The sequence below is a fragment of the Piliocolobus tephrosceles genome, chromosome 8, assembly GCF_002776525.5.
Source record: "Piliocolobus tephrosceles isolate RC106 chromosome 8, ASM277652v3, whole genome shotgun sequence".
Lineage (NCBI taxonomy): Eukaryota > Metazoa > Chordata > Mammalia > Primates > Cercopithecidae > Piliocolobus > Piliocolobus tephrosceles.
The window spans coordinates 127963588-127977856 of record NC_045441.1 but is presented as its reverse complement, the minus strand read 5'-3'; the positions used below and the strand labels follow the sequence as shown (position 1 = coordinate 127977856).

The 14269-nt window shown below is 41.1% G+C and overlaps 1 protein-coding gene across 2 annotated transcripts in view; it reads left to right on the top strand.

Annotated features, from left to right (window-relative positions):
- The window catches only part of KIAA1549 (KIAA1549 ortholog), a 142215-nt gene that overhangs the window by 126233 nt on the left and 1713 nt on the right, over nt 1-14269 (top strand). For both annotated transcript variants that reach the window (XM_023190053.2, XM_023190052.2), the window contains exons 17-19: nt 157-203; nt 8159-8316; nt 12681-12826. In XM_023190053.2, coding sequence (XP_023045821.2) covers nt 157-203; nt 8159-8316; nt 12681-12826 — 351 coding nt within the window. The remainder of the gene's footprint in view (nt 1-156; nt 204-8158; nt 8317-12680; nt 12827-14269) is intronic.

The window sequence follows — 14269 nt, the reverse complement described above, 5'->3', positions numbered from 1 at the left end:
CGAACCGAAACTTGAGTGCCCGTAACATGCTAAGTTTTAATGAGAAAATAATTCTCTTGAAAGTTGATCCTGTAAAGCTGAATTTATAAGTTTGCTGTTGTCACTTTATAATAAGTATTGAGTATTAATCTTCAATTTCTTTTGTATGTCTTCCAGAGATATGAAGATTATGGAATGACTCCCCCAGCAGGTCCATTGCCAAGGTAAGGTTTTCAGAACAAAATGTATTATCACTTTCTCACATAGGCTGTTTTTAAAAACTTTAAAAACTCACTAATTTTAGCTAGTATAAGCAGATGTAAAACTCTGAGTGGTATATTCTCTTGATCTAACTAGAAGAGGAGGGGAAAAAAGTTGGAATTTAAGTTCTGTTCCAGTAATGACAGGCTAGGTGATTTGGACCAACTCTCCTGCTGAGGATGACTGGAAAAGCTGAACAAGATATTAACATTAAAAACCCCAGAGAGCTAACAGTGAAGCGGTGTGGGACCAAGATCCAGGAAATTCAGAGGCATGAGCCCTGCTTCTTGGGCCAGTTTTTCCCCAGGGACATCTGTGGATTCCAGAAGAAGCACCTGGGAAGCCAGGCAGAGCCTTTGTCAGACTCATGGGGTTGGAAGCACAAGGGGAGACCCTGGTAAACATCCGAAGGTTTCGAGTTTGGACCCTTAGGGGTTAGCTGTAGGAGTAAGGGTGAATCATAAGCAGATCAGTCCCTGCAGGAAGTGAAGCTCAGCTTTGAAAGTTGATTGGGGTTGCTCCCTGGCAGAAACAAATGAACATCCCTTTTAGAAGAAGATTACATCACTCTAGGCCTTACATTATTGCTACAGTAGCCCCCCTTCCACATACCCCCACACCCACCCCCAGGCATATGAGAAAAAAAATACATTTTTTTTTTTTTAAAAAAGAAAGAAATAGACAATAGAAGCAGGACTACAGATATTGGAGTTATCAGACACAGATTCTAAAATAATTACACTTATGGTTAATATGGAACTAAGGTCCATTGTCCAGGAAGATGTAAAAGGGCTACTTTATGTTAGACTGTTATAAGTGAAGGATTCTAGTGGAGTTCTAGGCTCACTAGGAGAATGCTTAAATATAAAATAGTAAGGAAGAATAAAATAATACAAAAGAAGGTAGGAAATAGGAGAGAAAAGAACTTAGAATTTGCAGGACATGCAGAAAGATAACTTAAGATGGTAGATATCTAAATTCAGATCTAGAATTAATTACATTGTTAACTAGATATTTCAATTAAAAGACAAAGGTTATTAGATTTGATTTAAAAATATATTTGGTTTGTGAGCGACACATCAAAAAATATAAAGATATAGAAAGGCTATAGAAGATTGGAACAACGTGATTAATCAATTTGACCTAAATGACATAAATAGAACCCGGGACTCAACAGTAAAATATATCTTCCTTTAAAACACATTTAAAAAATTTACCATATGCTGGACCATAACAAATCTTAACAAATTTCAAGAAGTGAAATTGCTCAGGGTATATTTGCTAATCCTAGTAGAACTAAGTTAGAAACCAATAATAAAAGATAAAACCCAAAACTATAAAAACCTTGGAAGACATAATAGGCAATAGCATTCTGGACATAGGAATGAGCAAAGATTTCATGATGAAGACGCCAAAAGCAATCACAACAGAAGCAAAAGTTGACATATGGGATCTAATTAAACTTAAGAGCTTCTGCACAACAGAAGCTGTAGTTTGCAAATATTTTCTCCCATTCTGTAGGCTGTCTGTCCTATAGAATGGGAGAAAATATTTGCAAATTATGCATCTGACCAAGGTCTAATATCCAGCATCTATAAGGAACTTAACAAGAAAAAGAACAAACAACCCCATTAAAAAGTGGGCAAAGGACACAAACAGATGCTTTTCAAAAGGAGACATACATGTGGCCAACGAGCATATGAAAAAAAGCTCAGTATCACTGATTATTAGAGAAGTGCAAATCAAAATTACAATGAGATATACCATCTCATACCAGTCAGAATGGCTATTATTAAAAGGTCAAAAGATAACAGATGCTGGAGGTTGTGGAGCAAAGGGAATGCTTATATACTGTTGGTGAGAGTGTAAATTAGTTCAACCACTGTGGAAGGCAGTGTGGCGATTCCTCAAAGGTATAAAAACAGAACTACCAACTGGCGTCAGAAAACAGCAGCACAGAGTGGATCCAGCACAGACCAAATTGTCACAGAAAAAATGCTTCATAAAATGTGTTTTGCTTAGTATATTTAAATAAATATAATTTAATTGATGTTAAAAAAACAGAACTACCATTTGACTCAACAATTCCATTAATGGGTATATATACAAAGGAATATAAATTGTTCGGCTGTGAAGAAACATGCATGCAAATGTTCATTGAAGCACTATTCTCTAAAGCGGAGACATGGAATCAACCTAAATGCCCATCAGTGACAGATCAGATTAAAAAAAAAGTGGTATGCACACATAATGGAATACTATGCAGCCATAAAAAGAGCAAAATCGTGTCTTTTGCAGGAACATGGATGCAGCCAGAGGCCGTTATCCTTAGCAAACTAATGCAGGAGCAGAAAACCGAATACTGCATGTTCTCACTTACAAGTGGGAGCTAAATGATGAGAACTCATGGACACAAAGAGAGGAACAACAGACATTGGGGCCCACTTGAGGGTAGAGGGAGAGGATGAGAAAAAATAACTATTGGGTACTAGGCTTAGTACCTAGGTGATGAGATAATCTGTACAACAAACCCCTGTAACTTGAGTTTCCCTATATAACAAACCTGTACATGTGCCCCTGAACCTAAAATAAAAGTTAAAAAAAAAAAAGAAAATCTTTGTTTGCAAATTAATTAGTACTCTTGTAAGTAAACTGCAGTACACTGAAGAAATCAAAATGGAAATCAAAACATCCTAAAATGAATAATAATGAAAATATAACAGGTCAGATGTTGTGAGGTGCAGCTATAGCAGTGTTCGGGGGGGAATGTGTTGCCTTAAATGCATATATTGGAAAGAAAAGTGGGTGAAAAATCAGTGGATCTAAGCATCGACCTCAAGATGTCAAAAAAGATGATCCAATTAAACGTAAAGGAAGTAGACAGAAGGAAATACTAAAAATAATAATATAAATTAATGAAATAGAAAATAAATACCACATTAAGAGTGGATCAGTGAAACCAAAAGTTAGTTCTTTGAAAACTAATAAAATTAATAGACTCTCACAAGCTTGATCAAATAATTTGTGCAACAAATTATCAATAAGAAGAATGGAAAGGGTGCCTTAATCCAGATCTTACATTAACAAGGAGATTTTATGAACCCATTTTTGTTAATAAATTTGGGGCTGGATGCAGTGGTGCGTGGTTGTAATCCCAGCTACCCTGGAGGCTGAGATGGAAGGATTGTTTAAGGTCAGGCATTTGAAACTACCCAGGCAACATAGTGAGACCCTGTCTCAAAAAAAATTTTTTTTTCTGGAATGGAAAAATTCCTAGAAAGAGAAAACTTGAATAGTCATATAGCTATGTTTAAAGTGGAAATCATAATTACAGTACTTCCCACAAAGAAAGCTCCAGGCCCAGGGGCTTCAGCAGTGAATTCTGCCAAACACTGAAGGAGGGAAAGGTAATCAGTATTATACAAACTCTTCTAAAAAATAGAAAAAGAACACTTCTCAGTTCATTTTATGAAGCCAACATCACCTTGACACCAGGGACAAGGGCAAGAAGGACAGGGACACTGCAGGAAAAGAAATTGAGGGCCAGTTTCTCATGAACATAGATATTAAAAAATTGAAACTAAATATCAGTGAGCATAACCAGTAGTAGACACAAAAGCATCTCATATTACAACCACATTGGATTTCTTTCCAGCAGTGTAAGGATGATTTAGCATTTAAAAACCAAGCAGTGAAGTTACCACTTTAAGGAGAATAAAGGAGGAAAATCTTGTCATTTTAGTAGATACAGCAGGTGGTAAAATTCAACATCCCGTCATGGTAAAAATCTTAGCAAACAGAGTGGAAGTGAACTTCTCGATTCTGATAAAAGGTATCTTGGCAAATATTGCTCAATGGTGAAATGTTAGAAAAAGTCTTCCCTCTTGGAGCGGGAACAAGACAGAGATATCTGCTTCCATGACTTCTGTTCAAAATTGCCCTGTAACAAGGTAAGAAAAACACAAAAAGAGGAAAGAATTCAAAGAAAGGAGTAATACTGTTATTATTCACAGATGATGTAATTCTGTAGTAGCAAATCCTAAAATGTCAACACACAAACTGTCAGAATTTAGGGAATTTAGCAAAATTGCTAAATAGCAAGCCAACTAAATTTCAAAATAACTGGATATAAAATCAGTATACGAAAATCTGTTTTATTTCTGCATATAAGCAACAAACAGGAAAGAAAAAATTTTCAAAGATGTCATTTAAAGTAACACTTAGAAATATAAAACACCTCAGAATAAATCTAACCAAAGACTTTTAAGACCTCTAAAGAAAGATGTTCACAGATTGGACAACTCAGTATTTTAAAAATGTCATTTCTCCCCATGTGATTTGGAGATTCAGTGCAATCCCATTCACAATCCCAGTAATTTCTTTTTAATATGTGGAAACTGACAGATGGATTCTAAAATTTATCTGGAAATGCAAAGGGCCAAGAATAGCCCAGACACTTTGAGAGAGAAGAAGGAGGTGTTAGAACCATTCTAAATATTGTACATGGCTGTCAAGTGATTGAGATGGTGCAGCATTGCTGTGAGTCTAGAGAAACAGACCAGTCGACCAGCTGTGTGTGTGGACATTGGTTTATTACAAAGCTGTCATTGCAGTAAAACAGACTGACTCTCAGAAACCAAAGCCAGCCATCCCTTCAGTGACCAGAAGTCACACCGAAGTAGGAATGTTATCTGCTTCCTACTTATTTTTTGTTTTTTTTTTTTAACCATCATCATTTTCAGAGGGGTTTGCTTTGCTTTTCTCCAGCCTTCCTCCCCTACCACACAGCTCTGTGGTTTAAAAGCAGCAAAGGTAAAACTGGCGAGGTAAGCTCAGGTGATGCAGGGCAGAAGTTAGAGATGGGGGACCATGACCGGTCCAGTTACCCAGGTTAGTCCCATTTTTAATAGCTTTCACCCTCAAAAGTGTTGTGGTGTGGATGATAAATTGTATAATCACCCACTTTAAAGGATTTTAGAGTGTTGGATTGCAAACCATGTTAAGAATAAAGGGATGGAAATGTTGGGGAGAATTGGGGGAAAGTAGGGAGAATTAAGTGAATGACAAGAGCTAGTTCGTGAGTGGATGGTCCAGAGATTGTGGTTCAGTGAGGTGTGGGTTCCAGTTTACAGGTCTTGAAGGAGGAGCATGCCTCATGGAAAGCTCTTAGATCTATAAAGTCAGGGATGTCACACGTCCCTCTCTGAGGCCAATCTAGAACAACAGCAGTTATTTAAAGAGAGTAACCTAGGTAGCCTGGGTTTCGGTTTATGAGATATACTCTAGAAACAACACTGGAGAATAAGTGCAAGTCAACCTATATTCTCACCAAACTGGTTACATCTGTGAATTACAGGTTCAGCGTCGTTTGCAAAGAACTATAGCAGACTATTATCTTTTTTTTCTTGAATTTCTTCAGAAGAGTGTTTCTCAAGGTGAGGTTCTCAGACTCCTGGAGAGTGCTTGAGACTCTTTCGTGGGGGGGGGGGGGGGTCTGTGAGATCAAAACAGCCTTCATAGTATTACTAAGATGTTATTTTCCTTTTTTCCATTGTATTGACATTTGTACAGAAGTGCAAAAGCAATAGTGGGTGAAACTGCTAATCTTCTTCTTCTTCTTCTTTTTTTTTTTTGAGATGGAGTCTTGCTCCGTCGCCCAGGCTGTAATGCATTGGCACAATCTTGGCTCACCACAACCTCCACCTCCTAGGTTCAAGTGATTCTCATGCCTCAGCCTCCTGAGTATCTGGATTACTTGTGCGCACCACCATGCCGGGCTAATTTTTGTATTTTTAGTAGAGATAGAGTTTCACCATGTTGGCCAGGCTGGTCTTGACCTCCTGACCTCACGTGATCTGTCCACCTTGGCCTCCCAAAGTGCTGGGATTACAGGCATGAGCCCTGACGTCTGGCCAATACTGCTAGTCTTTAGCATGGATCCATGCAGTACCACCAAATTGTATGAGTAGTCATCATATTCTTCACTGCTCTGTAATCACAGTTTTAACAATGTGATTTATTAATGAAGAATTTATGTTAGCATGTCCTTGGTGAGGTAGTCAAAATCATAAACTTAGACCCTTATTAAACCTAGACCCTTAAGTCTTTAGTAGTCTGTGTGACAAAAGGGGAAATACATAGAAAGCATTTCTGTGGAATATGGAATTTTGAAGGAAAGTCCTTGTTCCCATTGTTTGAGTGGAGACTGAACTGAACCAACTGCTTTTGTGCTTTTTACTTGAACAAACAGCTGGCAGACGTGGTTATTCAGACTCGGGTGTTTGGCAGACATTGTCTTGAAAATGAATGAAGTGAGCCTGTCACTTCAAGGAAAACAACTGCCAGTATTTGTTGCTAATGATAAAATGAGCTTTCAAGTGAAAATTTGAATTTTGGGAACTTGTCTGCCTGCCACTGTGAACTTGACAACTTCCTAGCACCTAAAGACTTTTCTGGATGAGTTTGATGATGAGATTAATGGAAGAGATTTTTTGATACTGCAAAATGAGAGGTAACAATATAGAGAAGGTTTGCATAACTCAGTGAACTATGTTCCAAATGACAGATGTCATAAAATCAAGCATGGGTTAGAGATCCTTTCAAAGTGCAAGTTGGAGCTGTGGGTTTTAGCGTAACAGAGTATGAAAAGTTCACCAATATCATTTCAGATTCTATATTGCAACTGACCCCTGAGGAACTAACACTTGTTGAATTTTTGTGTGGTATCAGGAAGAATGCCTGCAATATTTTAAAAATATTATCTGAAAAGGCTCTTAAAATACTTCTTCCTTTTCCAACTATGTATTCTGTGAAGCCAGATTTTCTTCCTAACATTGAGCAACTGACAGGACGCAAACTCTATGAGAATCCTTCTATTAAGGAAATTTGAACAATATAGCGCTACTCTTCTCACTACTTTTTTTTTTTTTTTTTGAGACGGAGTCTCGCTCTGTCGCCCAGGCTGGAGTGCAGTGGCCGGATCTCAGCTCACTGCAAGCTCCGCCTCCCGGGTTCACGCCATTCTCCTGCCTCAGCCTCCCGAGTAGTTGGGACTACAGGCGCCCGCCACCTTGCCCGGCTAATTTTTTTAATTTTTTTAGTAGAGACGGGGTTTCACCGGGTTAGCCAGGATGGTCTCGATCTCCTGACCTCGTAATCCGCCCGTCTCGGCCTCCCAAAGTGCTGGGATTACAGGCTTGAGCCACCGCGCCCGGCCTCTCACTACTTTTTTTTGAGGGAGGATTGATGAATAGTTAATTTCACAAAAAATATTATGTTAATATATGCTTAATTGTTATTTGTAAATAAATTTTTTAAATAAGTATTTACATTTTTTCCATTTTAATTTCTAATCTGGTAAATATTGATACAATCCACATAAACAAAAGCTCTTGGGAGTCCGCAGTAATTTTCATGAGTCAAAAGAGGTCTGGAGATAAAAAAAAGTTTGTGATCCGCTGCTTTAGAACACTGCTTTTCAGCCTTGACGGACAGCAGGATCATCTGTAGCTTTAAAAATTACCGCCGTGTTGGTCTCACCCCTAGTGCTTCTGTTTGAATTCGCCTGGGGTGCAGTGTGAGCCTCGTGATTTTTTCAGGCCCTCCAGGGGATGCCGACGGGTAGCCGGGGGTAGGAAGCACAGCACTAGGCAGATGCTGGAGATGAGCAGGCCCTGGCCTTGTCAGCATCAACTGTATTGCAGGCACTGTTCTTAGCGCCGGAGGTAGGGCAGTGAAGAAATAGAAAAGTCCCTTCCCTCAGGGAGCAGGAGAAACATCTCTTCCCTTTCTAGGAGAGGAAATGGCTAAGCAGCTGGACAAATAAGTATTACCTTCTGTAAGATTGGAGGTGGACCTCATGAAATACCAAGGCCAGGGTGCAGTGGAGTCCTGATGTGCTGGTTTGCTTTGCCTTCAGACCAGGTTTTGGCCCCGGTTTGCTGCAGTCTTCAGAGCTGGTGCCCCCTGACCCCCAGCAGCCACAGGCGTCCGCTGAAGCCCCATTTGCTGCCAGAGGGATCTACTCGGAGGAGATGCCGTCGGTGGCCCGGCCTCGGCCTGTCGGGGGTACCACAGGTATATGTGGCTGTTTAGCTTCCATTTCTGAGCTATGGGACATTTACTTTTAGGCTAAATTGAAAGAAACTTTATTTTAGGTGTCTCAGAGTATCAGTTTGCAGTGGTCTCTGTCGCTGTTCAGTGCTGTTTCCCCTCAGATCCTGACCGAGATGGAGGTGGAGAGAGAGGAGACAGAGAGGCCGAGCTCCTAAAGCTGCTATCTGCTGATTGGCTCTGGCACCAGGCCCTTCATGTGAAATTCACGGCACACTTCCTCCAGGAAAAACATTTCCAAATCCTTACTGTAAATGGAAAGATCTAGGTCTGAGCACTTTGGTTGGCATGAAAACAAGATTTCATTTTCAAAAAGGTGCTTTTTTCAGCTTGAAATGAACAACTCTCAAAGTCTGGGTGACAGAGCAAAACTATCTCAAAACAAAACAAAAGCAAGTAGTTTAACCCAATTCCAAATTTGCAATAATTGGTGGATATTTTTTCATTATGACTTTTCTAGGAAATTCTTTTATTTTGCATTGTCTGTTACTCAGCAAAACAAATAATATATCCTGGAATCCTGTAGGTTTTCCTGAACTTTACAGGTGCTTTGCTTTGCAGTGAGTCTTGATTCTCCGGCTAATTGTTAGGTATTTGAACTTCCCTACCTAGCGTGTATACTAAGCAAAATTCAGATGTATTAATTTTTAGTTTAAAATCTGAACGAATATAGAAATTATACATATCAAACATTCAAAAGGAAATTATTTTAAAATTTCTATTAGATGAAATTATGTAAAAACGTATAATAGAAAATGTTAAGATCTATTAGAAGGATTACGTTTTTAACTATAGAAAATTATGAAACATGTATTTGTCTGAAAATTGCCAGTTATTTTCAAAAAAAGAAAATAGAATACCTAGGAGAAATGTACAGCACCTCACGATCAAGAAGTATTTTTATTGTAGAAGATACCTCAGATAAATTAAGTGGGCCAAGCTGGAAAGGTCAGTGGGAAGAGGAAAAAGGTCCAGTTTTTAAATTATTTTAAAATTGCAAATTAACACCATAATGCACCATTTCAGTCATGAAATTCTTTTTATAATAATGTGGTATGGTAAAGTTAGCATCCAGTTTCTCCATCTGTGTGTACTAGGAATATCTGTACTTACCTCCTTGGTTGTTTAGCTGATAAAAGAAGAGGACAGAAGTGCCCAACATAGTGCCTAGCATGGCATACATAAACTTTCAGTCAATATTAGCTGCCATGACTGTTGTCACTATTATTTTCAGTGGTGGTATAAATTATTAAATTTTTGGAAGGCAGTTTGGCAGTAGGACTTACAGAGCCTTTGATTTGTTAATTCCAGTTCTGGAAATCCAGGCTCACTCTCCTAAAATCCAAAATACTGAAAAACAACATGTGCCAAGATATTTGTCACAGCATTGTTTGCATAATAGCAAAGACTTGTTAGTTTCCTCAGACACTCAGGAGTGAGGGCATCCCTGAGTAAGTCCTGCAGCTACTTAAGATGAAGAAGTCATGAAAAGCCAGAAAAGGGGAATTTGAGATTTACCAGTTGCCTCCTATGGGTTTGATGCTTGATTTGTTTTATATCTTTAATCCTTGAAATAACCCTCTGAGGTAGATTTTTTTTTCTTTTCTTTTTGAGACGGAGTTTTTGCTCTGTCGCCCAGGCTGGAGTGCAGTGGCACGATCTCGGCTCACTGTGACCTCTGCCTCCTGCGTTCAAGCGATTCTCCTGCCTCAACCTCCCGAGTAGCTGGGATTAGGATTATAGGCATGCACCACTGCGCCTGGCTAATTTTTGTATTTTTGGTAGAGATGGGGTTTCACCATGTTGGCCAGGCTGGTCCTGAACTCCTGACCTCAGGTGATCCGCCTGCCTCAGCCTCCCAAAGTGCTGGGATTACAGGCGTGAGCCACTGCACCCGGCTGAGGTAGATTTTTTATTCCTGCTGGAGAAGTGAGGAATCAAGGCTCAGCAGTAGCCATAGCCCATTGCTCAGGGTCCCATGGCTTGTCGGTGGCTGAGCTGGAACGCAAACCCCAGCTTGCTGGGCTCAGTGCTGACTCATGGAGGAAGCCTGTGCTGTATTGTTAAGTGAACAACACAGGATACAAAATCCTACTGAATGATGGTTTCAGCTACTGGAGTGGCTTTACACAGAAGGTGTGCTTTTCTCCCTGTGCAGTTGGTTGAGCCTTTGGAAATGGGGAACACTGCGCTGCTCTTACAGCATTTTGCAAGATTTGCTCAAACAGCGTCTGTCGGGCAAGGAGTGCTGGCAGTCCTGATCATTTTAATACCGTTAGGATTTTGCAGTAACTGACCCGGTGCTCCAGTAGAGTGCATTGCTCTGCCCAGAGCCAGGACGGCTTTTCCTGACTTTTAGTTATCGTTAAATATCCAAATAAAACCATTGAGGAGTTTTTTTTTTTTTTAATGTGGTTAATTAATTGATGTTGTTGGTCAGGTACCAACAATTATAGCTCAGAACTATAATCCCATCACGTTGGGAGGCCAAAGTGGAAGGATCACTTGAGGCTAGAAAGAGTTCAAGACCAGCCTGGCCAACATAGTGAGACCCCATCTCTTAAAAGAAAGAATTGGGCCGGGCGTGGTGGCTCAAGCCTGTAATCCCAGCACTTTGGGAGGCTGAGACGAGCGGATCACGAGGTCAGGAGATCGAGACCATCCTGGCTAACACGGTGAAACCCCATCTCTACTAAAAAAAATACAAAAAACTAGCCGGGCGAGGTGGCGGGTGCCTGTAGTCCCAGCTACTCGGGAGGCTGAGGCAGGAGAATGGCGTAAACCCGGGAGGCGGAGCTTGCAGTGAGCTGAGATCCGGCCACTGCACTCCAGCCTGGGCGACAGAGTGAGACCCCGTCGCGACGAAAAAAAAAAAAAAAAGGAAAGAAAGAATTGATAGAATTGAGGTTGTTAATTAAAGAGCTAGACTTGGAATAGACTTAAAGATGGAGGAGGTGCCTCCTTTAGCTGTGGACGCTTGGAGACTTTGTGGTTCCAGTCTGAGCATCACTGGTGAATTTGAAGAAATTTCCAAATTTGGAAATAAGTATTCTATTTCACAGTGCTTAAGGATCACTTTTCTCCCTTAATTTGCAGTATAGGTGTATTTCCATATGACAGAAGTTGATGCGGGAGAAAGATATTGTGTATTACCTGGCTTCCAGAGCCACAGGAGGCTGCAGATGTCTGGGTGTAGGAGGGTAGTTAGCTCTAGAGAGTCCTCTGGCTCTGCCATCAGCTCACCTCACCAGTGAGGCTGGGGGAGTGGTTTTAATTGTATTGTGGCTACATTACAGACACAATATGGGTTATATTGAATATATACTTTAATATGCTGGATTTAAATAGATACATATCCTGCCTTTTAAGGAAAAAAAATAAGCGTATTGTATATCCAGCTCCTTGTGAATCTCGAAGCCACAAGCAAGAAAGAGCCAGGCTTCAGCTTCATGGTGGCTCCCAAACCTTTCACGCCTTTCTTAGTAAATGAGCTGTTCCTCGTTGGTAACTGCCGCAGAGACGGATGGAAGTACCTTCTTGGTACCGTTTATCCCCAGTGCTAATGTCTAGCCACGAAAATAAGGGCATTTCTGTCAGCCTCTGAATGAAAAGAAAATCAGAGTCCAGGAACCAAGAAGCTCATGGTCTGTTGCTCTTAGGAAATGCCATTTCTGGAGCTAGAACTAGTACCAAGTCATGATCCCTTGTCCTTAAGGAGTGCAGTGGTGAGAGCTGACAGTGTCTTCTGACAGGGTGTTTTGGAGGGAATACACCATGACTAGACGTGGGGAACCCGTGGGGAAACAGTTGCATCAGGGGCGGGTTGGTGGTTCCATCACAGGGAGGAAGGGTCGTCCTCATGCAGTGCTTCAGGAGAGGAGCCCGCGGGCTTTCTGATGGGCTGGTAGGAAGTGCGCAGGAAAGAGGAGTTGGGCATAGAGTATAGGTTTTTAGATCTGAACAAGTAGGGCTGCACGGCCCTGGGTGGAAATGGGGAGGGCGAAATGGGGGACAGGCTTAGGCTTAGGGGTGAATGTCAGGGAGTCAAGAATTCTGTTTCAGATTTTTTTGCAATGGGATTTTCTTCTTTTATTTGTTTATTTTTATTGCTTGGTCCATGGTGCTTCGTGGTACATTTTCCTACCTATGGGACCCTCAGGAAATGCTGACAGTATGGCAGTTGAGGTGAGGTTTCTGGAGATAGAACTGGTACCAAGTCCTGATCCCTTGTCCTTAAGGAGCGTAGTGGTCAGAGCTGACAGTGTCTTCCTCGGCAGCCATACTCTCCTATAAATGTTGACCAGGCCACTCCACCGTGTTCCTTCCAGGCTCCCAGATCCAGCACCTGACACAGGTGGGGCTTGCCAGCAGAATCGGAGCTCAGCCAGTGGAAATCGCCCCAAGCAGAGGCAGCCAGTACGGGGGGCCAGGCTGGCCTTCGTACGGGGAGGACGAAGCAGGGCGAAGAGAGGCCGTGAGTATCTCCTGTTCAGGTCATCATTTAAAATTTACACATAGGCCAGGCGCGGTGTCTCATGCCTGTAATCCCAGCACTTTGGGAGGCCAAGGCAGATCAGGAGTTCGAGACCAGCCTGGCCAACATAGTGAAACCCCGTCGCTACTAAAAATACACACAAAAAAATTAGCCGGGTGTGGTGGTGTGGGCTCTGTAGTCCCAGATACTTGGGAGGCTGAGGCAAGAGAATCACTTGAACCCGGGAGGTGGAGGTTGCAGTGAGCCGGGATCGCGCCACTGTACTCCAGCCTGGGTGACAGAGTAAGAGCCTGCTTCAAAAAAAAAAAAAAAAAAAAAGACATAATCCCTCAATTTAACAGCTTCTGCTTTGGGGTCCCTTTTTAAAACCTACATTTAAAAAAGTTTTAACCTCTCTCACGTTTTCCCGCCTTGCTTGTGTTTTGGCTTATAGTTTTTAGCATCTAGCTTTTAGGAAGTATATAATTTTTAAGACATAATCCCTCAATTTAACAGCTTCTGCTTTGGGGTCCTTTTTTAAAACCTACATTTAAAAAAGTTTTAACCTCTCTCACGTTTTCCCGCCTTGCTTGTGTTTTGGCTTATAGTTTTTAGCATCTAGCTTTTAGAAAGTATATAATTTTTCTCGAGGCAGAGTTCAAGCTTAGTAGTAAATTTGAATCTATGGGTGACAACTCTGGAGTTGATGTTTGGTGAGATTGCTGTATAAATATTCATGCTCTTCCACAGCATTTGTGTTTCACTGTGGTTTTATTAACGTCATTCATATTACGACCATGCGTAGGTAATTTTGTAATAAGCACACAGTTGGGGATATTTTAAGGCACAGGTTTTCTTTTTGAGACTTCTGTTCACTCGCTCACTCAATATGAGCATCGGTAATTCCTACAAGTGCTTTCATTTGCTTTTCTCAAGAACTGCATATCCTGGGGGGATAAATTAATGAAGTTTGAAAATACCACCCAGAATATTACTTTTTGTTGTCTCTTGATCGTTACGCTACAGCGTCCGCTGCATTTCTATGCCTTCCGAACACACACACTCAATTCCTTTCATGGCTGGATGCCCTTACTCAGTGAAAGGACGCTAACTTTAGAATAAGGCGTTTCCCTAAAGGAGACATTGTTATACTTAGAGTCTCAGCTATCTGCTTTAAGTTTGCTGCCATTTCTCTTTTTTTGCCTTCGTTTTGCCCAGCTTAGCTTCATGAGGTGTTTGGGGTTGGTTTTGGTGTTTTGCTTTTTTGAAAAAATGGAGACAAGGTCTCACTATGTTGGCCAGGCTGGTCTTGAATTGCTGGCCTCAAGCAATCCTCTCTCCTTGGTCTCTCAAAGGATTGGGGTTACAGGTATGAGCCACCGTGCCTGGCATGGGGTGTTAAGGTTTTCCCGTCGCATCCACTTTGGAGCACTGCTCGGTCAC